The sequence below is a fragment of the Desmodus rotundus genome, chromosome X, assembly GCF_022682495.2.
Source record: "Desmodus rotundus isolate HL8 chromosome X, HLdesRot8A.1, whole genome shotgun sequence".
In the NCBI taxonomy this organism is placed as follows: Eukaryota; Metazoa; Chordata; class Mammalia; order Chiroptera; family Phyllostomidae; genus Desmodus; species Desmodus rotundus.
The window spans coordinates 18,227,960-18,255,213 of record NC_071400.1 but is presented as its reverse complement, the minus strand read 5'-3'; the positions used below and the strand labels follow the sequence as shown (position 1 = coordinate 18,255,213).

The 27,254-nt window shown below is 39.4% G+C and overlaps 1 protein-coding gene across 1 annotated transcript in view; it reads right to left on the bottom strand.

Annotated features, from left to right (window-relative positions):
* Positions 1 to 27,254, bottom strand: part of GPC3 (glypican 3) — a 420,931-nt gene that overhangs the window by 36,501 nt on the left and 357,176 nt on the right. The window contains exon 7 of the mRNA XM_024566786.4: positions 14,144 to 14,303. Within this exon, the coding sequence (XP_024422554.2) occupies positions 14,144 to 14,303 (160 nt within the window). The remainder of the gene's footprint in view (positions 1 to 14,143; positions 14,304 to 27,254) is intronic.

The window sequence follows — 27,254 nt, the reverse complement described above, 5'->3', positions numbered from 1 at the left end:
ACGTCAAACCTTACACTAGCAAACCAGAGTGCAGCCTCCAATCTTTTGGTGGTGTTCCCTGCAGTGCTATGTTGAGAAGGATTCTCAGGTCAAATTTGGGCTTAGAGGAATGAGGTGCTGTGATTGATTATCAATGTCTTCCATGAGAGGAGTGGGGGTTTGGGAGGCTAATGATCCATATGTTGTGAATTTATAGACCCTGCTACATAATCAGGGCCAAGATCCTAAACAAGGCATAGAAGGCTTACATGATCTGACCCTAACTAATCTTCCAGTCTCACCTCTTTCTGTTCTAGCCACACCAACCTGAATATTGTTCCCAGAACCGCCAGGCCCCTTCTCACATTGTTTAAGACTCAGCTCAGTTTCTCACCACTTCAGTCTGGCTTTGAAGCTTTTCCTTTGTGTTTCCATAGGTCCTTGTGTATATTGCAATCAGTGCTTTAACCATATTATATTATAATCACCTAATTAGGTATCTGTGCCCCCCATCCCCTGCAGCACCCTCAACTAGCCTGGACCTTACGTGGGCAGGTGTTGTGCTAATTCATTTTTGTATGGCTAGGGCCATGCAACAGAACTTACTGAACACCCATTATATTTCGGGCACTGGGAATTACCTGACATCAAGGTGAAAAATGCGAGAATGCGTATTATCAAAGCATTCACCTAGGGTAAGGATTCACTGAGGGGAAAGGTACATGTGAGCTGAGACTTAAGTGTGGAGAAGGGGAAGCAGTTATGGGGTAAGGGAGCAGCATGTGTACAGTATTAACAGCTTCCATTTATTGACCCCACCAAGGTGTAGGCTCTGAGCTAAGTGCTTTATGTGTATTATAAATATAGGAATTTATAAAGGCCCAGAAAGGCCTTAAACAGGAGAACAGCAAGTTTGGGAACAGTGAGAAATTCAAAGTAGTTGGAGCATAGAATGGGGTAGAGGTTAGTGGGAGACAAGATTGGAGAACACCCCCCCCCCCCCCGCACTGTCCTTCTCATTCCTTAAACTGAATGAACTTTGATTCTAAATCCCTCTGAGGTACTAAAAATAATGTTTCAGGCTAAAGTGTGGTTTGTGTGTTCAGGTTTAGAAATCCCTAGAACTAAAATGTACATGATTTTCACAGACACTGTCCAAACCATTACCAGTGTCAAAAATCCATCTTTCTTTCTCCAAATATTATTCTTTATTAAGTGGTGTGTGGGGAGAAAGAAAGCTAGAACAACAACAAAAAAAAAACTAAACTGGAGAGAGAAATTCATGGCTCCATGCTCCAAGAAGCTTGAGTCAGAAAGATAGTGAAGAAAGGTGCTATGTGTGGATGTTGACTTAAGATGATAAAGAACTTATGAACCCACAAATACAGAATCCCTGGGTGCCTTTTCAGTATTAATTTAGTCTTCCAGTGCTGTGTGTCACAGACAGGTTCAGAAATTTGCAGAAGCCGAGTGCAGATATTCTTACTGTATTGCTGCCCATTGTTAAAGTCTCCAATTCCCTTATCCAACCACATTAGGGGGGAATCTCATTCCTTAGTCTAGCAATTGGTGTGGCACATGAGTATGAGTAATATGTTGCCTTCCTGCACAAACAAGAAAGAAATGTTGAAAAGGAGACTGGGGGTGTGTTCCAAATTGAGCTTTCCTTCCAACCTCTGCCCATATGGTTGGTGGTTAAAAAAATGATTACCAAGCCAACAAAATGTAACCTGATATTAGCAGTTCCACTCTACTATGTGAAGCCAAGGCTAATACCAGCACACGGCATTCATTTGTCTCAATGCCATCTGACATAGGGAGACTAAACTCTCAAACTTCTGTCCTATGAGCTGGCCTGCAGGACTCCCATCTAGGTTTGGGATGGGGCTGATAGAGATTTCCATTAGTTAGCAGAGAGAGTTTAGTGGGAGCTCATCAACCTTAATAGGGAATAAGGGGCTTTGAGGAAACATAGTTTATGGATCTAGTTAACAGTTTCTAAGTTAAGGAAGTTTCCAAGTCTAGGATTCCACAGCTTAGATTTCAGAGTAACTGAAAATGAGGGGATCTTTCATTTGCTGGAATAAGTTTAGAAAAGAGGAATTTTATCTTGTGGTGGAAAGAGCTATTGATTTAAGCCTAGAACATTTAAGGATGAAGGAGGAAAACTAAATGTTCCAAAGTACGCCCTCACCCCATAGTACACTGGTAAATGTTTAATAACTGGCTTTGAAAAAAATGTATGTTGGTTTATTTTAAATTTTGCTGAAATAAAGGATATAGATCACACGATTTACAAGTAACAAGAACTATACAATACCCTTTACTGTAAATTCCATAGGCCAACTGGTTGATATTTTGGTTTGCTCCTTACATTAAGGCAAAATAAAACAAGATAAAACAAAACAAGAGCAAAACAAAAAAAAGATATATGTTATAACTTTACTCCTTCATCAATGACAGGAGTAACATCTCTACTAAATCAGATAATAGTTTTCAAACACTGGAAACTCAGTGTTTTGTTCCATTCGTAATGTAACAGCTATGGAGACAACATGATTTAAAGTTTCATCTACAGTATTGACATTTTTTTAAATCTACAAAACAATAAATCATGCCCTAATTTGTGGTTTTGGCCAATTTCTGTGGTGTACATATTTCCATCATGGTCAATTTCAAGCTACCAGTATGACAGCACTATACATACACAGAGTTGGGAACTTTTATCTATACAATAGTAAATATAATAAAATAATTAGGATGTGATGAGTTTTTAATGTTCTCTTTGATTTTAATACAATGTTTTAACTGTAAATCTATTGAATTCAACTTCTAATAATGGCTATGTTCAACAACTGGCTCATGAAAGTTCCGAAATTTAACAATTGCCTCTTACCAGCCATTGTAAGCTGGCACCAGCCACTGTTGTCCTCACACCCATTTAGATCGCTGCTTTTGAGTCAATTATCCCATTGGGACTAAAGGTAAGGAGGGAAGATATCAACCAGTTGGCCTATGGAATTTACAGTAAAGGGTATTGTATAGTTCTTGTTACTTGTAAATCGTGTGATCTATATCCTTTATTTCAGTAGGTAGAGACACAGAGAGTAGGCTACTCTTCCCTACTCAAAGTGAGGTGTGCTGTTTGATTCTTTACCAGTGTGGAAGAACAGGAGTACAGAAAGTGCAAGAAAGTACTTAGAAACTTTTATAGCAATTTAACAGAGAGACTTTTAGGTGTGTTGAATCTCATAATTAAAAACTGTGGCTTATATGTAGGCCTTTTTAAATTTCCGTTTTTATAGTAATTAATTTTTATCATATTTTACAAAAGCATTGGTCCATGACCTATTTGGAAGGAACAAAGCCCCTCCCCCAAGGCCCTTCAGCATAGATAACTTCAAATACATTGGTCTATTCCGTGAGGCCAAGGTCAGAGGAGAGAGTGGTGCAGCAGATAAGTGTGGACTGGACAACCTTGACATTGAGCATTCAGTATTAGGGCTAACCGTTTGTAGCTGGAGGAGGGGCTGTATCTCAGTCTGCTTTTCTAACACAGTGGCAGGAAGGCCACAAGCCTGGAAATAATCTGGGAGAAATGAGAACCGGACTCTCACAGTAGTAAAAGAAATCTAGAGGCTGTGGGTGACAGACAGGATGTTGAAAAGAATTGCTCCTTGGAAAAGTTTCTGCCAGTCCTAAGGATCCATTTGCTTGGGAAAACATAGTTCAGAAAGTCATAATTGGTGACACGTGCTCAAATTCAACCAGAAAAAGTCTCTTCTCCATTCCTCTTTCCTACCCCCAGCCTGTAAAATTGCCTCATTGGTTTGTTCCACCATCTTAGTTCTCTTTGCTCTACTTACATGTTTGTATCCTATAATAAAAACATAGCATCTCAGAGCTATGCAGGACCATGAACGTCAGGAAGCCATGATGTAGGTATCTATCCACTCTCTGATAGCCCACTCTACACCCGCCCAACCAATGTTCCTGAATATATGCTTCTTCAATCTCTAGTCAAATACCTTCAGAGTTAGGGAGCTGATTGTTTCCTAGAGCAATTCATTCCACTGAGTAATAGCTCAAAGCGTTAGAAATTACATTCTTTTGACAGTCAAAATATATTTCCTTGTAAATTCCATGCATAGCTTCCAGATCTACTCTCATCTTCCATATGCAAAGCCTGTAAACACTAGAAGACAACATTCACATCTCCCTAATTATTTTTTAAAAGATTTTATTTATTTATTTTTAGAGAGGGGAAGGGAGGGAGAAAGAGGGGGAGAGAAAGAAACATCAATGTGTGGTTGCCTCTCACATGTCCCACGCTGGGTACATGTCCTGCAACCCAAGTATGTGCCCTGACTGGGTGACCCTTCAGTTTGCAGGCCAGTGCTCAATCCGCTGAGCCACACCAGCCAGGGCTCTAATTCCTTTTTTGCATAGACTGAACATTGCTACTTCTTTTCACTGTCCTTCCACTGACAGTTTGCATATTCTTCACCATCCTGCTTATTCTCCTCAAGATGCACTCTAGGCTACAGACTCAATGTTGAGCACAGTGTGTCCTCCCCCCTCACAGGAGCCCCTACTCTTGTGTTGACTGAAACAGGGACCTCATATATTTTTTGCTTTCAATTTCCTCTGCTAACAGCTGAAGGATACTTTGAAGAGGCTAATCAAAGAAACAGTGAGGGCAAAACCTACCAAATAGGAGGCAAAGCCAGCAAATGCTGAAAAGTAAACACTGCACGCAAATAACCGAAATATTTATTGAACATCTACTAAGTGAAAATTATGGATAAAGCCAGGGAGTGAAGCAGAGGTTGGTGACTGAGAGCTGATGAGTGCATATATATAAAATGAAAAAGACTTGCTTTCTACCCTCTAACCCATTCTTGTTAGTCAAGGAAATCACTTTACTGTGAAACCCATCTGAAGGTGCTAATAAGATTGCCCCCTGCTGTGACATAGCCTGTTCTCAGTTAGCAGAATTTGTAGCTTCCACTCCATTTTTATTTATTTGGTAATTATATTACTGCTTAAGTCCATTAATAAGCTACAAATTAAGAGATTCTGTCTGCATTGGTGCTCCCATTCTCATTTTAAAGGTTTATTTACCTTTAGGATTATAAAAAAACAAGGTCAAAAGGCAATTTTATAAAAAAGTAGATATATCTGGAAATGTTAAGAACCGTAAGTACCATGGACCATTTTGCCAAATCATTAAACGTCTCTTAGCCAGGTGTGTACGCAGGCAGGCTCTATAACAAGGTTTGCTTTCAAACAGACTAATCAGACAAATATGTGCCAGTAACTTCATTCCTACCAAGGCAAGTTGGAAGGCTCCTTGGACCCGATACACACACATGTATCGGGGTGGGGGTGGGACAGATGATGGCTGTCTTCTGTTTGTTTTGACACATTAACAAAAGTTAAAGGACAGCGTTGTCTGAATTGGAAAGAGACTTGACAACATGTATGATGTGTGCATGTGCAGGTGTCTGTGCAGTTTCAGGGGTCTTGGGGAAAATTAGTGATGGCAACGCATCTGATGGCTCGGAGTCCCTCCTCCTCTCACAGCAGGTCCTCAGCCTGGTTTCATATCTCATCTCTAATCATGGCCGCTAGCACTGTCCACACCAGTCACTTGCAGCTTCGGTCTTTCTCTGCAGGCCCATGATTCCTTGTTACACTGGGCTCCTGTGATTTTAACCCCTCAAGAGACTATTGTTCATCAAGGGAACACAGGGCCACTGCACAGATTTAATTAGAAGTCATAACTTTCTCTCTTTCTGATATGATATTTCTTCTTGTAGGGGAGTACTTCCCATTTGTTGGCATGTGAATCCACTCTCCCAGACCCCATGGGGATGTTATACTTCAGGGACGGCTTCACTTCTGTTTGGTGGCTCAGCTAGAGGCTTCAGGCTTGCCAATTCCTGCTTCCTCCTCTACTTTTCCACCAGCTGAGTATTGAATGTCTCCCTCCCATTTGTTTTTTTTAAAAATATTTTATTTATTTATTCTTAGAGAGAAGGGAAGGGAGGGAGAAAAAGGGAGAGAAACATGGATGTGTGAGAAAAACATCTATTGCTTGCTTCTTGCACACCCCCAACTGGGGACCTGGCCCACAATCCAGGAATGTGCCGTGACCAGGAATCGAACCATTGACCTTTCACTTTGCAGGATAATCCCCAACCCACTGAGCCACGCTGGTCAGGGCTAACTTGGTTGTATACATAGTAGATTAGCACAATTTTGTTGAGGCTTTCACTAAACTGGCCAACGTGGCTGCATCCAGAGGAAATCAATTGTATCATTTAGCCATATTCATACATTCAACAGTTTCCTTTTAGTTTGAAAACTGATTATAAAGTTTCATGCAATGGCCATAAATCCCTTACACTATTCTTGACACTCCCCCAATTCTTGTCATTATGCATAAGACCCAGCAGCAAGTATAATTATTTATAGCATCACTGTTGATAAAAGTCTCAGAGCCTAATGGCTCAGATGGGAAGCATCACAGGGCAGTAGATCTAGATAAATGAACCCTAGAATACATCCTGCCAACTAATAAGAAACAAACTGCCTGAAGCATCTCAACTTATGGTAACCTTATAAGAACGTTTTACCTTTCCTCACTTTCATCTATCACCAGTTTGCCTGTAGCAATTCCCTAGTCAATACTAAGTCATGGGAAGGCCCTATTCTGAGTCCATTGCTTCAATGAGCAGGTAATACCACAGTTAAAGTTTGCATCTAAATCCCTCTTTGTGAGCCGTGGGAACTGCACAAACCTGTGGGGTAAGGCAGGATGGGCAGTCTTGTCAATCTATTAGCAAGAACCACCTAGTCTGTATCCAAGTGCAAGTGCTATTATAGTGAGCTTTGCTTCTTTCAGCTCCTGTATGGCATTTGATCTCTAAAAGAAAAGATCAAGGCATGGAAGTAGATTGCTGATAGCTAGGAGCAAGAAAGAATGGAAAGAATCAGGGACCCTTTGTTGACTGGCCCCAACTCATTGTCCACCCCTGCCCCCTGTAACACCAAAGAAAACAAAACATGACGAGCTGTGATGCTTTCAAGATATTGGTGAGTACTACTGTTGTGACTGTGGCTATTTGTACAAGTCAGCAGACATATTTGCCATTGTTTAAAAATCTTCTCACTGGGCAAAAACAAGTCAATGAATAAATGAACATGACACCTTGGGGATGGAGAAGAGGGAGTGCATTATAATAAAAGTTGTTGGCCAGAACACTGGGGACTTCATTTACAGTTTTAGCTATACGTTTTGGGAAACTAAAGCTAACTTGCAACTCAATGGCACTAAACGATACTAGTAATATTACTCTAAATGGGTAACTGCTTTACAGTTTATTAAGTACTTTTATATCCATTATCACATGTGTTTCATTCAACAACTTATAGTGAGCAGGTCAGAAAACGTTTTATCATTATGTTTGCACATGAGGTATATGAGGCTCAGAGGAGCTGAATGACTTTGTCCAAGGCTACAAGACTGGGAAGTGGTAGAGGCAGAACTGAAACTCAGTTTGTTTGACTCTTTAGATGAAGTGCCCTTCCCTCTTTGTGTCTAAAGCTTCAGCAGCCTAAGGGTAGGAGGCTATCATGTTGACATGGAATCCCTTACACTGAGGTCATATGTTTGAGGAACTGATAGCTCAAGAAAGAAGGTTAGAAGGAGTCACTACAAGATCTTGCCTGAGAATTTCAGGAACAGCTTACTTACTGGGAAACCACCGGCAACCTAAGTGTCAAACATCTGACTGGTGGGTTTTCAAAGCGTGTAAAGGAAGTAGGGTTGGGTTGTTTCAGTTATAGAACAAGTTTCAGGAAAACTTCCATAATTTATTCCTGGAGTTGTTACCAACAGGGCAGTATCAATAGATATATTAATGTATCCACATGTATTTTGATCTCCGAGCAGGACTGAAGAACTTTCCCATTAAAACAATCCCAGGATATTTCACCCCCCCTACAAACTTTCTACTCATTCTTCAGCAGGCAATGTGATTTGTTCTAGAACATGACAATTTTGCAGATGTCACCCATGATAAAAGGCCAAACATAAAAGTTCCTTCATTCGTTTTATCCTTTTCATCAAACCAACCCATTAATGAATATATGAACACATGTGACTACCAGCCCACATTTATGAAGGTTTCACTGTAAAATCTGAAGAACAGTTAAGCCATTGATGTGTTCATCTTTCCTGTGCACGTAGGCTTGTTAAGAGTAGAGATATAAGGAGATATAAGGTTCACTTAAAAAAAAATAAAGAGCATTGGCTTAGAAATATTTTCTAGTTGCTTTTTAAAAATACTTCATTGAAGTTTTTTTTCTTTTTAAAATTTATTCATTTTTAGAGAGAGAGATGGTGGGAGAGAGAAGAACATCAAAGTCTTGTTCCACTTATTGATGCATTCATTGCTTGATTCATATGTGCGCCCTGACTGGGGATTGAACCTGCAACCTTGTATCAGGACAACGCTCTAACCAACCAAGCTACCTGGCCAGGACTTCTACTTGCAGTTTTCTCTTGAATCATTGTTCTTTTCCCTTCAGATTGTAAAGTAACTGTAGGGAGGTAATATTTGGTGCAGAGACTCATGGGGTCCACAGCTGTGAAGTCGTAATGGCTTCACTCCAGTACTGCTGGGGAGAGGTGACTATTGGGGGAGGGAGCAGATAGCTGCTTTCCCTCATAACACCTGGACATAACAGAGACAACTAGCAGAAAGGACCTGCTTAGGCCTGAATTTCACCATTGTCCTCACTCCCAGCCAAACAACAAGTGCCAAGGTTTCTCTTTTCAGTTCCCAGACTGACATGGAGAGACTGCAAGTTTCTTGAGGGCATACATTTTCACAAGAAACGTTTGTTTAATACCGGCAAGAAAGAGCCATTGGGCTTTAATATTGGTTCAAATCCTAAACCAACATGTGTTTTATGATCTCCCTTCCTCAGCCTACCACCAACTAGCTGAAGCCCCTCTTTTTCCCATGAAGCAACAAGCAATGTTTCTATCTTCTACCGTCTGTTTCCACTTTCCTCTTCCAAAGAAATAAACTTTCACAGCATCTATGATTACTTTGTCCTGTCTTTGGCCCAACATGAGCCAGGAATATCTTTTAAAAAAAAAAATGCCTCGCAGTTATAAAGACATTAGGCTTACCAGAGTGTTCTCTCTGTGTCCAAAGAATAGTGCAAGCTGGAGCAAGAACAGGTATAAGGAGCACAAGGAGTGAGGGAGTGGTGACACAGATATCTCTAAGATAAGTGTATTATGCTGTGAGTTGATTTGTGAGCGTATGTTTGAATTATGTTTCTGACAGCAGGTGTGCATACCTATATGAGTGCATGCATACTCGCGTGCGTGTGTGTTTCTGTGTGGATGAGAGTGGGGACTTGGCGGAGAGGGGGCGGATGCCTAAGATGCTTAGTCATCATGTCTTGGCCAGGGATACCTGGCTAGAACTTGCAAAGCTTCTTAGGGAACAGCCTAAGCCAAAGTGTTAGGGGTAGCCAGTTTCCCAAACAGCTCACAGTAACAGTTTCCACAAGGCCAATAACTAGGAACAATGCTAATGGTAGCCTGGCAGCAAGACATTCAGCTTATTGCACTAAGTTCATCATGGATGATCTGTCTTTGGAAGGGAGTCTTAAAATGGGTGTTCAGGGCCAAAAAATCTCTCATGGGCTAAATTCAATCACTCCAGAAAATATGCACCAAGAGATTCAAGAAAGCCAAAGAGCTTCCAGAGATTTTGGAATAATAATAATAATAATAATAATAATAATAATAGTCTTCTGGTTGTTATAAATATTGGTAGAGCTTAACAGGTTACGTAGCCCTTTCACACTCATTATCACATTTGGTTTTCAGAGTAACTGAAGGAGATAGGCAAGGATGATTCTCCCATTTTACACATGGTGAAACAAAGGCTCAGAGCCACTGTACAATGTGCTCAAGGTCTCACTGTTAGTAAATGTGCTAGGACTGGAACCCAAATGTCCTCATCTATTATGTGGATGACTGGGCTTTGGACCCATTTTATGCTTCCTACAATAGTTAGCTCACTGTGGGGTGATTTAATGGATTCTTAGATGTTTGAAGAAGTAAGCCTAAATGCCACAAGCACTCAATTAGAAGGTGGTAAGGGCTGCAAATAGATCATCTAACGATCTTCTTCACATGGCCTTCTCATTAAGTAGGTCTGGGATGGCACCTGAGATTTTGCACTTTTAACAAACTCCCAGATGATACAGATGCTGCTGGTCCATGGACCCCACTCAGAGCAACAAGGGGTCAGGGAGTAATGCTGAATGTTAGCTACCTAGTTTTAACTGCAACTCATGGGTCTTAAACAAACAAACAAACAAACAAAAATAAGGCAATTCTAATCTATATCATTTTTTAGTCTTCTAAAAAATTTATTTATTCATAGACAGAGGGAAAGGGAGGGAGAAAGAGAAAGAAACATCAATGTGTGGTTGCCTCTCACACGCCCCCTACTGAGGACCTGGCTCACAACCTAGGCATGTGCCCTGACTGGGAATCAAACCAGTGACCCTTTGGTTCGCAGGACCGCACTCAATCCACTGAGCCACACCAGCCAGAGCTAATCTACATCTTCAGACTCTTGGAGCTTCCAGTGTTCAGTAGCAGCAGCAGCAGCAGCAGAAGCAGACCAGTAGCTTTACTAGTAGATACCATGTTTTGAGTGCTTTCTAGGTGCCAGGTATGTGCCAAATGCTTTGCATGGATTATTTTATTTAATTGAAACCCTGTAAAATGGGCTGAGGGAGATGAAGTAACCTACCAAAAGGGAAAGCTACCACATTAGCCTTGATACTAAGAAATGCAAGGAACAGGTTAAGCTATAAGCATGGGCAAAGACATCATGTCATAGTCATCTCACCAACAATGAAATTTAACACTCAGAAAGAAGGGGCAGACCCTAAGAATTCTGTGTTAAATTTAGAAATAAGAATTATAGAAAAAGAGAGGACTTTGGAAGCTTTGGGATGAAGAGTTTTAAAAGTGAATATAGCCCAGAAAGTGTGGAAACTGCTCAGAACTTACTAGTATCCTACTGTACCAGTGTGCTGAAGGCCAGGTGTAGGCAGCCCATGGTAAGAAGTGTAGCTTGCTTGATTGCAAAAGTCAAAGGAGCAAGAGTAGGGAAAATGAGATCTTTTTGAAAGTGGAAATAACTCAGGGGAAAAAAGCTGAGAACCTGCAAGGTCAAAAGAAAACTCAAACGATGTCCCTAAAAGACTCCAATAAGTACTTTGCCAGGGACTAGAGCCAAATAAATGAACACAATCACAGGTTGCTGGCACTTGCAGGGCCTGCAAAAATTGTTTGGCCATTCTCTTTATTTTACAAATGGAGAAACTGACTTTTAACAAGAGGAAGGGGCTTGACCTAAGACATATGAGAGTTGGAAGCAAAGCCAGGTACAGAAACTAAGTGTCCTGCACTCCCTCCGGGGCATCCAAAGAAGGGAAAAACTGAGCCAGGGAAGAGCCAATAGGACCACTTGCTGGCTATGGTTCAGGGACAAAAGGGACAGAAGAGAGTCAGAACATACTTTGAGCCTTTTTTTTTTTTTTCATTCCCAAATTGTCCTTGGGAAGAAAGAATTGGGAAGTTCTAAATGAGATGATGGTAAACGAACTCAGTGTTCCAAGTCTGGTTGACTAAATAGAAGTTGATGAATCACCAGGACCAGATGGCATCTACCCAGATTTTGAGTAAAATTATATAATAGCTGAGCGAATTGTATAGCCTGTAGTTCCAAGTAGCTAGTGTGTCATGAGCCCACCAGATTGTCAATGAGTCTTCTCCGTGAGAAACACTTTAAAGGGAACCCAAGGAATTCAGGCTGGTAATATCACTAAACATGTCAAGCAAGTGTAACCTATTGGGAGTAAGGCATCTTTTTCCCCCCTGTGAATTAAATTAACTACCATTTGTATACTGTTTTACAGTTTACAAAGCACTTAGGTTTAATTATGCCTAACTAACTGACTAGAATTCTTTGAGAGAACAAATGTGCATGTGGACAAAGGGAAACCAGTGGATGAAATCTATTTCAATTTTGAAAAGGTCCTAGACAAGGTCCTGCACCAAACACTGTTTAAAAGGTTAAGTCACCATGGAATTGCGGAGTAGTGTTTTGAAATAGGTAGGGAAGTAGCTTATAGGTGGGAAAACAAGAGGAGGGATGAGCAGGGCCTTTTTTTTTTTTTTTTTTTTTTTTTTTTTGAGAAGTATGAACAGTGGTGTGCCTTAGGGGTCAGTGCTTGGGACCAGTTTTGGCAAATCACCTGAACAACCTTTAGGTGACCAAAATCTTTTCTGGGTACCAAAATGCAAAGCAGATTTCAGTATTTTACGATTGCATTGATGAACAGAGCAAAAAGGATCAGAGTAGAGTTGTTCAAAGAATGGCTTCTGAAATCTCACTGCCTGGCTCTAAATCCTGACTCTGCCCTTAAAGACTGCACGATCTTCAGCAAGTTACTCTACCTCTCCAGCATAAATTTTCTCTTCTGTAGAGTGGAAATAATAATAACCTCTAGTTCATGGAGGTGTTGTGTAAGTGGTATGAGGCAATGCACATAAAGTAGCAGGAGATGTGGAATGGTAGCTCAGGAGAATAGGTAAGACTGAAGGTTAATGAATGTATGAGTTGCCCCCATGCTCATGTAATAGTTGAAGAATATTCATTGCAGCATTACCCACAATAGCCAACAGGTGAAAACAACTTCAAAGTTCATCAGTGGATAAATGGATGAAAACACTCATGGTACATACATACAGTGAAGTATTATTACTCAGCCTTTAAAAAGAAGGAAACCCTATCATATACTAACTACATCACAGGTAAATCATGAGCACATGCTCAGTGAAATAAGCTAGTCACAGAAGGGCAAATACCACATGAGTTCATTTTTCTGAGGGACCTAAAGTAGCCAAATTGGCAGAAGCAGGAGGTAAAACCGTGGTGCCAGGGTTGAGGAAGGGGGAAAAGGGGAGTTAGTGTTCAATAGCCATAGAGTTTCAGCCATAGAAAATGAAAAAGTTCTAGAGATCTGTTTTATAATGTGCATATAACTAACAATACTGTACTATACACTTAAAGTTTCTTAAGAGGAAAGATCTTACGTTAGATTTTGGGGGGGGTCAAAGTAAAAAAAGAAAAATCAGTATTAAAAAAAATTAAAAGAGCCAAAGTGAATGAGATCTGTGTTTTCTGTGGAGAAGAGAGAAAAGACAGAAGCTAAAGAAGAGACCTCTGGAATACCTAGTTTCAGGAAAGGATTAGGAAGAACTAGTGAAGGAAAGAGGCTGAAGGACGAAGATGAGCTTGTAGGGCCTTAGAGGTCATGGGCAGTAGGATTTCAAGAAGCCTGTGCACGGAAGAGGGAAGAGCATGGCACTGGAAGTCTCAAGAGTCAAGTTAGATTTCTAGTTACTCCATTTAGATAAATCTCATTTCTTCTCAGTTTTCTTATCTGCAAAATGGAAACATGAACACCTGTCCATGAGAGTACTTTGTAAACGGAGAAAATGAATACAAATGCGAAGCGTTTTCTGTTGTTGTTGTTGCTGTTGTTTTGCCTTCTTGACCTCAACAGCTTGATTTTATTTTTTCTCTATTGCTGTTTTTATGTAACTCTGCAGTTATGTGTCATATCCTATCAATGTGAGAATACTTGTAAGAAAAAAAATGTGATGTTCTAAGAAGATAGGGTCAACTGATATCTCTTCCTTAAAAAGATACCTCATCATTGCTTTTCAGTAGATTCCCAAGATTGCATTTGTTTTATAATTAAAAAGAACCAAAGAAATGTCCACTGGGAAAAAGCCAACTGATTAGGTCAGTTCATTTTAGACAATGAAAACCATGAAGTTAACCTTTTAACCTACCTTGGTCCAGAGATTTTAAAAAAGGTTACCTGAAAACTTCGTTTTCTAGAGTATAGTCTTTCCTTGAAGAGTTGGTAGCATAGTGTGTTGCAGGGATTTTACAGGAGTTACAGAAAGCAGAGTGCATTGGTTTTTAATTCCCAAGCATCACCATGTAAGCTCAGATTTGAGCTGGCACTAATCAGTTACCTGCAAGGAAGCGGAGCTGGTTCTTCACTTTCATCATTCCATCACCAGAGCCTCCGATGCACTCATCTTCATCATCACCGCAGTCTCCACTTTCAAGCCCTTCTTCATCAAGGTTTTTCTCCAGAACTCTACCTTTGGGCACAGACATGGTTCTCAGGAGCTGAAAGAAAACAGACAGAAATGTAGCAGCTCTTCCTATTTCTTGGGTAGGTTTAAGACAGTGTGAAATTAACAGGAAGCATTAAAAATTCTGAATGAGTTACACAGAAGCTTTGAAAAATCATTTTCAAATTTAAATAGGTGTAGATGGCTTATACACTTTGGAGTGTCATACTCCTGGACCTTCCTAAGCCATTTTATAGGATTCTCTACTCCTTTACTTACACCAGAGTGTATACTGCATAAGACCTTTCCATGCCACAGTGTGTAAACTCCTGAAAGCCTCCAGGGTAGGAGAACTCACTGGTGAGGAACTCAATACATTATAGGCAAAGCATATTAATAGGCTGAGAGTACACTGAGACCAGCAAAGAGCCCTATAGAAGCCCCTTCTAATGTAGTTACATTTCCTAAATTAAAACAACAAATACTTCCACCAAATGAAGAGAATAGCAGTGAATTTTATATATACTTTAAATAAATACTTACAATTAATTGCCACATACCATACCCTCATCACTAGAAAAACTTTTAAAATAGCTCCCTCTTCCACAATTTCAATAAGATACTTTGAAATTCACTTTGCTTGTTTTGGAGAGAATATGCCTACTTAGAGGCATGTTTGTTTTGCTTGTCAGTGTCTGGCTTTTCAGTCACATTCTCAAGGCCTTTCTTATGTTATGGTGACTCCCACTTCCCGAAAGTCTTTCCACTGACACAGAAGCCCAGCTCAGAGCATGAGTGGCCTCTGAGGGCAGTTCCATGTTATTTTTCTGCACCATCTCTCTCTAAGGTTGTATTCCAATATCTTCTATTTCTGTTCTGGCTTCTGCCCCACCATCCCTTTTTAGTCCTAAATCTCAGTTTCACCTCTTATTTTTAAATAACAGTCAACAAAAGATGCTGGATATACTTAACCTGATATGTTTTGTGACTGTGAAAGAGGTATCCAGAAAAAAAAAATGCTGCATACACAGCATGTCTTGGTTTCTGTGGTTTCCATTGTCTGAGTTTATTGTCACCACAAAATATACCTTTATGCTCTCTACTTGTGATTTAGCTGCTGTGCCAATAATCACTCGGAGCAAGCTACATACCATAGAGAAATTTGACTCTTATTTTTTAAGCAAAGAAAGAAAAGTCCAAATAGTGCTTTCCTGCCCAACAATCTCTAATGGTGTTGGAGAAGCCAACCCACCTACCATCTGCCACTCCAGCACTATCTCTACCCTGCTTCTCTAATGTATCCCTTCCCCCATCCTCTACCATTCATCCTACAAATCTAAGTGACACATAGGCTAGGATAAGCTAGACCAGAGGTTCTCAAAGTTTTGTTGTCAGGACCCCTTTATATTCTTTAAAAAATATATTTTATTTATTTATTTTTAGAGAGAGGGGAATAAAGGGAGAAAGAGAGGGAGAGAAACATCAATGTGTGGTTGCCTCTCATGCGCCCCCTACTGGGGACCTGGCTTTCCACCTAGTCTGGCATCTGCCCTGACTAGGAGTCGTTATAGATATAACTTGTATAGATATAATATGTACAAATTATATCTATTGGCATTTATTACCTTAGAAATTATAACTGAAAATTTAAAAACTATTTAAAAGCTAATTCAAACATAACAATAATAAAACCATATGTGTTAGCATTAGTAGTGTTTTTAATAAAAATATAAATTTATTTTCCTTGACATAAGATAGTTAGAAGGAAAGGTGTCATTCTTTTACATTTTTGCAAATCTCTTTAATATCCAGCTTGGTATGATAGCTGAATTATCATATCTACTTCTCCATTCAATCAATTGTTTTATGTAGTTTTGGTTGAAACATTTGAAGAAAATCCAGCCTTTCAAAATATGTCATGGAAAAAGAGAGAAATATTTTAGTACACTTTTCAGGTAATTGTGGATATTTTTCACTGATCCTATAGAAAAACTCAAGTGGAAAAGGTTAGTTGCAATGTAGAATATGAAACCATATAAATAAACTTCTCATGTTCTGTTACATTAAAATTCATTGGTATGTTTGGAACTTTGAATGGGCCTTTTACCCATTTTGCATCATCACACATGGGTCATCTGGAAAAAATTGGTCCACTGAGCTATACAAGTATTGCAAATGTCAACAGCTTTCATGATATCATATCAAAAAATCGTATTTATTAAAATCACCTATAATCTCATTAGGAAAGTCTTTAAATATTGGGAAACCTTGAAGCTCTGATAGGAGATACAAATTTTCCAAAATTTTAATTTTTTCTTGAAACTTCAAATTGTATCATGGGGAACAAATACTGTCAATTTTTTCTTTAACTGACAGGCTCTCCTTGTTTCTTTTGAAGAAAATGTCTATAGCAAACACTCAAGTCTGTATAACTATGGTTTGTCAGTCACTGTCTCAAATGAAAATGGTGTTTCATGGAAAAAGAGGCTAGTTTAGTCCGCAGGTTAAATAGCCCCACAAGTGCTTTTCTTTTCTTTCATCAGCACAGGTTACAGTAGAAACACACCTTAAATTACTTCACATTTCATAACACAGAATATTTTTGAGTTAAAGTGTAATAAATTAATCATTTTTACTGCTTCAACAATGACATTCTTAAGTAAAATGGCCTTTTATTTCCCCTCATGTGTATGCTGTTGAAGAATAGAATGGCGACTCGTACAGCTGGGTGCCACTGTCTTGATTCATACTGTGGTACCGACAGTTGGACTCCCCATTGCCTTTGCACCATCAGTTCAAATATCAACAGTGAAAACGCATGTAACATCTTGCTATTTTTTTGCAAGTTATTTTGACCTTGTGGATCCCTGGGTTTCATGGATTACCAGGGTCCATAAGCCGTTCTTTGAGTACTGCTAATCTAGACTATAACATCACTTTAGGTGATCAAAACATCGTTATCTCCTTCTTTTACCATCATTTCTTGTGAGAAAATGCTTTCAACATAAGCCTTTTAGGTTAATTTTCAAAATACACCCTTCATATATGTCATGGATTATCTAAATTAGAATTGTTTATCTAAGGGGTTTGTGGTTAGGTATAGATTAGTGAACTTGCTATTTCTTTTTTTTAATATATTTTATTTATTTATTTTTAGATAGGGGAAGGGAGGGAGAAAGAGAGGGAGAGAAATATCAATGTGTGGTTGCCTCTCGAGCACCCACCCCTGGGCTCCTAGCTCACAAGCAAGCCACATACCCTGACTGGGAATCAAACTGGCGAACCTTTGGTTCGCAGGCCAGCACTCAATCCACTGAGCCACACCACTCAGGGCTGAACTTGCTATTTCTTTTTTCTTTTTTAATTTTTTTTGTTATTCAATTACAGTTGTATGCCTTTTCTCCCCATCCCTCCACCCTACCCCAGCCGAACCCACCTCACATCTGTGCCTTTCATTAATCCCTTCAGCAAACATTAATTGAGCACCTAATAGGAGCTGTTTTTGTTCCTGTCTATTAAAAACACTACATTCTTTCAAACCAAGTTCAAACATCACTTCCTTAATAAAGCCTTCCTGGCTACCACAGATGGTCGTTATAGTTTTCCCTTTCCCTCTTCCACCACTGCTCCCTTTATCTGTACCTCCTAAATAACCCTTTATGTATGCAGCCTGGTATTTATTTGTGCATGAGACTTTGCTCCGCTACCAGACCGAGCTACCCAGGGGCTGTGTCTTATTTATCTTTGAACCCCATAGCATTTAAAGCAGTGTCTTGCACATAGTAGGCACTCAACAAATGTGCTATTGAACTAGAGCAAAATAAAGTGGCCTGGTAGCTTTAATTTTTAAAAAAGCTACTTCCACAAACTCATGAAAAAAGAGAAAGCCAAAGCACAGATTAATTATACAAGAACTTGTGAATGAATAGCTAAATCCTTTTGGATGACCCTGGCTAAGATCTGCAGTTAATCTTTGAGAGGCCATTTCCCAACCTCGTGTATAATGCCCTCAGTATTCTCTGGTAGTGCAGTTTCTTAAAAGTGCAATTTAAAAAAAAAACCTTTAAAACTTTGCCATTGAGATAACTTCTTTGGTTCTTAAATTACTCCCATTTTTAGAGACAACCTCAGCATTGAAGAAGGATTATAGCACACTTTCAAATCATTTTACACAGACATCTGCTGATGAGCCTAACCCTCACACATTAACAAAACAAATCCAAACCTAGAAAGCTATTGTTAATGTAAAAGACTTCTTAAAGAACAGTTTGATGCTCCAGAATGTTGAAAGAAGGGTAACCTGTCAGAGATGAGGAATTGCCAGCAAGGACTGTGGATTTAATGCGGCCTGGAATTTGGAACAGAAATCAAATCAGCTAATTACGATTCACAATATTGATGTTTTTGTTCCCTCTCTCACTCTTTACAATGTCTTCCAGACTGAACAGTCATTTTATAAAAAGACAAAATCAGGTAACTTCAGGTGTCTAATGCTTTTGAATAACTGTTTGCCATTTTCAAAGGACACTATCCTATTCGCTTTTTAAAAGCCAAGGCTCAGAATAATTGTTATTAACGTAAAAACACAGGTCTGATTATTTCAATCCCCTCCCCCCACCACCCTTCTGTAAACCTGACATTTCTGCCACACATGGTTGGGCATGCCTTAGTGGGCAGGCCTTTCACAGCCCAGCTTTTTCTGCAGCTACTCCTCTCCTTGCAACTCTCTTAAACCCACAGGAGACTATCACAGTTGCTTACATACGCAATCAATTTTTATTCCATAATTTAATATGTTAGTTATATGTGTCAATCTAACACAAAAAGGTGAAAGGAAAGAGAAATGGGGGGAGAACTGAGTTCTCAAGCTGTGATAAACAACATTTGTATTTTCAAAGGTAGGTGTGTGTGTATGGGGGTTTTTTGCCTATATTTTTACATAGTTGAACTTGGACTTTAGAATCAGACTGACTGAGCTTGGAATTCTGGTTTTTCCACTTACTAACTTTTTCCCACTTATTAACTTGGCTGCTTAATTTCCTTAAACTTCAATATCCTTCATCTTTAAAATGAGGAAAATAATGCCTGCCTCATAGAATTGTTGTAATGAGGAAATGTGGTAAATGTAAAATGTTAAATGTGATAAAACACTTAGTTCTTTGCTTCTATAAAGAAAGATGGAATATCAGGAGCATTCACATAACATTTTCTATATTTTGGATTATTTCCTTAGTTTCCCTTTAGTAGGATTCCTGGGTCAAACAGTATATACTTTTTTATACAACATGGGAATGAGTCTCCAATTTTGTAACAATCACCTAGGATGACTGATAAAAACTCAAGGTCCCTGTCCCTACCCACAGAGCTTCTGATTTAGTAGGTCTGGGCTGAAGCACAGAATTCTTCATTTTTAACTTGACCTGCCCCTCCATCTTATCATGGGCAAATCACAGACCATGCTAATAAGAAAGGCCACTGCAGGGTTACTCCACTTTCCAGAAACCATCTTTGGACAAGAGTCAGCTTAGCCCCACATGTGTTAGAATCCTTAACACATGTTCTTCAAACCATGTTTTAAAAAAGTAAATGCAACCTGATGATTTCCTTTTCACTTAGATATGAACATCATGACCTTTTATCTTCAGAGTTCATGAAAACACTCGTGTGTAAAAGTGATTGACTTTGTTTGATTAGAAAGGGGAATATTTGAAGTTAGCTTTGGAACAGGTGCTTACGGTTGTATAATAAAAGGAAACAAAAAGTCTGGAATAAACACTTGAGAAAATTAGAACCATAATGTAAGAGTAAAAAAAAAAAGGCTTTCTAGAATTTAGCAATTTCATGTTCTTAAAATGATAATAACCAAGATAACAAAAGATCTCTGCGTCATGGGACAATGTGATTTGGCCAAAGCTCTTTTTGTGCTTGGTTGACAGGAGAACAAAGATCAAAGGACACACTGGTTGTTCTTAGGGGGATCAAATATGCTGAAATTAGACCAATGAGAGCAGCAGCTCTTGATCTGTCTATATGGTGTAAATAACACGTCTCTTGGAATTATCTTGATTGTAAAGATATGAACCTTATCAGCCACACGCTGTGCCAGGGCTTAACATATGTTTTCTCATATAGTCCTTGAATCCTCACTACCAATTTGGTTACAGGGAAGACTGCCATCCCCATTTCCACGTCAAGGGAGGCTACTGAGGCTCAGAGAGGAGACATGACTCGATCAAGTCACTGAGTAAGTGATAGAGACATCATTAAAAATAAAGTCTTCCGGTCCCAAGTCCAGAGCTTCTCAAGAAAAACATGGTGTCTTAGGTAAAGACGTCAACTAATGGGGCCTTCATTTCATATTTTTGCCTTCTTGACTACCTTGACCTTAGATAATTTCCAGTTCGATCACAATTTTTCAGATGCTAGCCATGAACTATACCTCCATGGGAAGGCCTTTTGCTACCTATTGTGTGTGAGGCTGGGTGGACAATGATACTGGATGCCTCCTGCTTCTTTCCCCAGCCTGGTCATCTACTGTGTCTTAAATAATCAAACTATCTCATCATAAATGAGCTTGTTTTGAAAAGCTTCAGTCACACTGGTTAGAACAGAATGAAAAATTCTATTATTGCTGCTACACAGCTAAGAGTTTTCTTGAGTTTAAGCTCTTTAAAATTTAAAAAATAAAGAATAAGTAACAAAATAGATCCTGAAAATACGAGGCTTGGTATGTATTCTGAGGAGTTAGCTGGTTTTGTCTCTTTTGTCTACTCACATACCTCTGTCTAGGCATTTTAAAAATATCTGGAATCCAAATTACATTTTAAAGCTATTGAGCTGGGTTTACAAAACTGATTTTGAACTATCTGGATGCTCAGCTTTATACAACCTGCAAGGAATGCTTTGGGGGCCTGGCTTTGCATGTCCATGGCAATGTAAACACACGCTTTGCTGTTTGTATTTGAGTAGTGTAAGCTAACGGGAAACAATGTGGTGGCTCCAATGCATTCCAGATCTTTTTGAATGCCATTATTGTTTATACGTTGTCTGCATCCACAAGGCCTAAGGCACATGACCTCTGCTTTGCGTGCACACTTTCTTTGAACAAATGCACCAAACCACTGTCACAACTAATTGGAAACAATGGCAACTCCACACATTTCAGAGGAAGCCCAAACCCAAAAGTATAGGGCTAGGATGGAGAGGCAATAAAGCATATGTAACAGTTAAGAGTGTCAGCTTTGGAATCTCACCAGGATGGAGTTGAATCTCTACTCAGGATATGTACTAGCTGTCTTACTTTGGGCAAGTCAGTTAACCTGCCTGAGCTTCAGTTTCCTCATCTATAAAATGGAGGATAATGCTATTCATTAACTTCACAGGCTTGTTGAAGAATTAGATTAGATAGCACCGTTCACATTTCCCAGTCCCACATATCCTTCTTTCAGAGAATTTTGCACAGTTTGTAATTATATGCTCCCTGTTCCACCCCCACTAGACAGTGTGTGTCACAGTGTTCGGTACAAAGTCAATGTTCAATAATGTACATTACATGGATGAATGAACAAATAAATAGAGTAATGTGTGTAAAGTGCTTAGCACATCGCTTGGGAAGGTAATAATTTCTCAAACATGTTAACTCTGCTGCTGAAGATGATGATGATCGTGAAGAAGAAGAAAAGGGGAAGGAGGAGGAGGAAGCAAGAGCAGTAGCAGCCACAGTAGCAGACATAAAGACTTTATGACAAATGCCTCATAAGGCTAAACAAGTAACACTCCAAGGCCAAACACTGAGGCAGCAGGAAGAAGAGTCTGAGAAACCCTTCTGGATGCCCCCAGTAAGATAAGGATCTGCGCATTAAGAACACCCATGGAGAGGTTTAGGAAAGAAGAGCAAAGGGACTGGCTACAGGCTGTGCACCTCTGTGGTAGCAGGAAAAAGGGCACCCACACCCAGATAGGCTCTTGTCTAAGCGTCGCTTCCAATGTCCACCTCTTACCCACAGCACATGCTTTCTCTACTACTTCCAGCTTCCCAATTTTTAGATTGTGGGGTTTTTTGAATTTTATTTTTGGGGTGTCTGCTGAGGTCTTAATTTATTTATTTATTTTTAAGATTTTATTTATTTATTTTTAGACAGAGAGGAAAGGAGAGAGAGAGAGAGAGAAACATCAACCTGTGGTTGCCCCTTGTGCACCCTTCACTGGGAACTCGGCCCGCAACCCAGGCATGTGCCCTGACTGGGATTCGAACCAGTGACCCTTTGGTTCACAGGCTGGTGCTCAATCCACTGAGCCATACCAGCCAGGGCTACATTGTGTTTTTTAATGTAGTACTGAAACTTGTGAAAGTAAGTCCTCCAAACTGAATAAATGTTGGGAGAGTTAAACAAGCCAGGATACGAAAGAAGCAAACTTGAGATGAAATTAGCAGTATTTCAGTGGGGCTCCCTCTCAGTGGTAGAAATGGTTCTCTGCAGTTTAAAGAAGCTACTCACTGCCTTAAAGTAAACAATTTATAATAATATTACCAATAACTTACAACTATATAGAATTTTATTCTTCTCTTTTTTAAAAAAGATTTTATTTCTTTATTTTTAGAGGGAGAGGAAGGGAGGGAGAAAGAGAGGGAGAGAAACATCAATGTGTGGTTGCCTCTCACATGCCCCCTCACTGGGGACCTGGCCCACAACCCAGGCATGTGCTCTGACTGGGTATTGAACCAGCGACCCTTTCATTCGCAGACCACACTCAATCCCCTGAGCCACACCAGCCAGGGCTATTCTTTTCTAAGAGGAGGCATAGCATAATGGTTAAAAGCTCATATTCTGGGGTAAGAAAAATTATGTTCAAATCTAAACTCTATTCCTAGCCCTGTAAGTATAAATATGATATTCTTTAACCTCTCTGAGCCTTATGTTCCTTACCTATTAAAATGGGTATAATACCTGCACCTGTCTTCCACATTGTATGACTGTGGGGATTGAATGAGGTGATCTATGTAAAGTATTGAACTTAGAATCTGGAAGTAAGTTCTCATACACAACATGTTAATATTATGTAGTAAAAACCATATATTTATAAAATCTGAATCTCTGAAGGGGATGAATTTTAAAATTTTGGTACCAGTTAACATTCAGTTCTGGCCTGGGCAGGGCTCATTCTGTGGAATGCTGTAGGCTCTCAATAAATCTTAATTATTGTGTCATTACCATCAGCATTTTATTATTTTTATAATTAAAAGGATTTCCATATCACTTCTCTCATTGATGCACCCAGGACACCTGCAAAGAAATGGTTCAATTTTTATTAGTCTCATTTTATAAATAAGAAAATTGGAGCTGAGAGAGAAATGAGGCAACATGCCTGTTTTTAGCCTGAGAACTGTTTAAGCGTAACGACTGTGAGGTTGTTTGGGTTTGGAATGGGGCTGGGGACGAGGGCTTATGTACATTCCAGCATTAACTTGGAAAGGGCATGGCCTTGGGATAAGCACAGCATCTAACACAGAATAGGTGCTTGGAAAATGCTTGGTAACTGAAAGAATGAATGAAACCATGGGTTAACAGAATAAATAAGCCGTTTATTCACTGACTTGGGATTTCTCCCAATCTCTATCTCTTCAACCCTGGACTGATATGTTGCTGCTATTGCTCTGGTATGGTAATAGCTGATTCCTGCTAGGGAGTCAGATGTTCAGATAGGCTGAGTGACAGACTGCCAGCATTCACTTTATTAGGGCTACCCTGAGAGGCGGGTGCCATAATCCCTTCCAGTTGAGGCAGCCTCCTCCTTAGATAAAGTGGCATCAAGTCAAAGAGGGATGCAGAAAATTGATCTTTTTAAGCAAATGAACCAACTCACTTGAAGGGATTTGGGCAACCCACACACTGAGTGGTTGAGTGAGGTTCCCAAGACCCCCTAATGAGCCTCTTCCTAATCCCAGATGAGCAATCTGTTAGATTAGTTGGCCTGAGTGTGTTAATTCTGAGCTCTGTAATGCCCCTCCTTTAGGGTCTCCAGCCTTACTAGAATAAATCTCAGTTTAAGGGGCCGTAAGCTCCACATAGTACAGTTCCAACTATAAGGCTGGAGTCAAGGCTGGCCTCGTCTCAAGAAACTGGCCAAGTCCTTCTACCTTGTCAGGTGTGGCAGCAAAATGCAAACACAGCTAGATACTCTTACAGGATACCAAGTCCAATTTCCCTCTGAAGGCATCTGGTCCTGGCTACCACTATCGCTGAAGATTAGTGACTTTTTGTCCTTGTGTCAGTTTTAAATCACTGGGAAAAGTCACAAGGACAAAACGCAACATTTTCCGGAAGAAGAACTTACTTTGAAGACATCTGTGAAACCCCGCAGCAGTGCAGTTTCCAAAGGAATCACCTCAGTTTGATGGGGGCCACTGACAAAGGGCAATGGTCCCAGGGTAAAAGTATACCAAGATATTACATATTTCCTCATAGAAGTGAGGCTACACAGACATGATCTGAGCATTTACTATTGTCCTAGTGTGTAAAGCTGATTCATTCCAAATAGACATCTTGTGGTTATACTTTTGGGAAATGAGAATTCTTGCCTCTAAAAATAACTTCTGTGTATGAACCACAGCAGCCATGTCATCAAGTATAGGACTTGAAGAGTCAGCCTCAGTGACTGGAGGATGAGGGTGAACTGTTCTTATGTAAGTCTTCTGGCCCACCACGGATTAGTGAGATTTCTCTAGTTTCCCTGTCAAAATTTCCTTCCTTTTGAACACTAGGTCTAGATCAGAATTTGTAAATAGATTTTCAGTGAAAACAGTTTTCTTTCTCTGGTATACTCTTTGAAAAATATGAATTTAGAAATATGTTTCAGATAATTAAGACTACATTGTAGTATTCTGAGGTAAAATAAATGGTCTAGATCAGAATTTGTAAATAGATTTTCAGTGAAAACAGTTTTCTTTCTCTGGTATACTCTTTGAAAAATATGAATTTAAAAATATGTTTCAGATAATTAAGACTACATTGTAGTATTCTGAGGTAAAATAAATGACCTGGTGCATCTGGTACAAATAAGAGAGCTGGGACTTGATGAAAAACTACATTCTGAATTTCTAGTTGTTATTTCCTTGGAGGTAACAGAGCTTCAGATGTTTCCAGTTCTAAGTTTTAGGCTATGATCCTAAAGGGAAAATGGCCTCCCACAGGAAATAGGAAATATGAGTTAAAATTATTATAATGTTCATATCTAATCACATAATTTCAAAGGTTGAAATAGAAGCAAAATAATTGTGCTCTTGTATACTCTTTAGCCTCACTCCTTGACAGAAGATTAACTTAAGAAATGCTTGGGCAACTCTTTTAAATATTAAAAATTGGATATGTCCTAAAAACAGTGCTTTGTTTGGTAAATACAACATTAAAGGTGCTAGAACAATTAGCTCTTTCTCAATCCACCATGTATAGGGTTTGCAGCACTTTGGTCACAGAAAACAACTAGAGCATTGGAATTTTATGAGGGGCATTGGCCATCCTAATTACATGCTGAAGCTACCAAATAATTAAATACTTCCATATTGTGATGTAGTTTTCCTTTCTGTACCTCGAGTGGTTTGAATGGAGTGGTCCAACAGTGGATGAAGGAATGTGACATGGAACTACTGGTATTCTCCAATAGCAAAGGAATTCAAGTCTTGCCTTTTGGTAACCATTTAGGACACTGAAGGAAAATCACTGAACATTGTATTCAACTTGAGCTTGGCCATTAACAATTTGAATATATTCTCTACCTTGTTGGAATTCCATATTGGGCAAAATGGTCATTTAACAAAATTCACAGTCATTTTACATCTCATTGTTGATATTGGCGGTCATTTTTCCAATTTTAGTTTAGTCAATTCTAGTTGCAGAAATTCTAGTTGCAGAATTGTCTGCTGGGTTGATTGTACTTGTACACACACCCTGAATATTCTGTTTGTTTATCATACTTATGGATACAGCTTATGGTAATTTTCATCTTTGAAGAAATCAACTTGCATGCCCTAACTAGATGCATCAGGGAAGAAGATGATGGGGAAGCAGAGAACTTACTTCCCAGAAGATGGTGTCCAGTGATATTAAATGTATTGAGCACCAGAATTGCTCAGCATCATATTCAACATCTTACTAAAGGAATTACGCTGTAGACTTAGAATGGTGAGTTAGAAAGGACCTGGAGATCATATGATCCAATCCATTCATTTTACAGATGAGCATAGGAAGCCCACACAGACAATAGTAGAGCTTTTCAACCACCTAATCAGGAAAATGACACAAGCCAACTTTCTATCTAATCTTTGGGGATATCACAAGAGAACCAGCTGAGGGCAGTTAAGAGAAAGGCAAAGGGACTTGAGACTTACAAAATGCCTTAAGTCCAGGAGGAGGATAATGACGTTCTTCTTTCTGATTCTTAGCCAAACTTGGTCAAATCACAGGTTAGGAGGAGGACAACATGGCTCCTTGGAGCATGAGGCAGCCAGCTTCCAGGTTGTCATGGGTAATTGGTAGCAACAGAACATGGAGCTTGCTCTCAAGAAATATATAGTTTACAAGGAGTTCCTTTCTAGATGGCGTGGAAAAGTAGTGGGATAAAGCCTTCCAAAGTCCTTATCTCATCCACTCCTGATCAGGTGGAGAAAGTAACCTGCCAAAGTATAGCTACTTTCTTATTTTCTCCCAGTCATCTCTTCCTGTCTATTCCCAAGCAATTCCAGTTGAAAACATGTTAGTGAGGCTTAATCATACTGAAATCCTGGCATTTGCATTCAGTTAAACATAATTCCTCTTTGTTTCTTACTCTCTTTATTATAAACATTTAAGGAATTGATCAGTTTTGTTAAAACAAATGGTGAATTACTAAGTTATGGTTGCTTTCAATTAAATCGACACTTCAAATATGTTGCTGTCCCAAAGATTAAATTTGGTGGGCTGGTTATAATTTAAACATCTTTAAATAGCAACTCTATTTAAGGACTACCCTG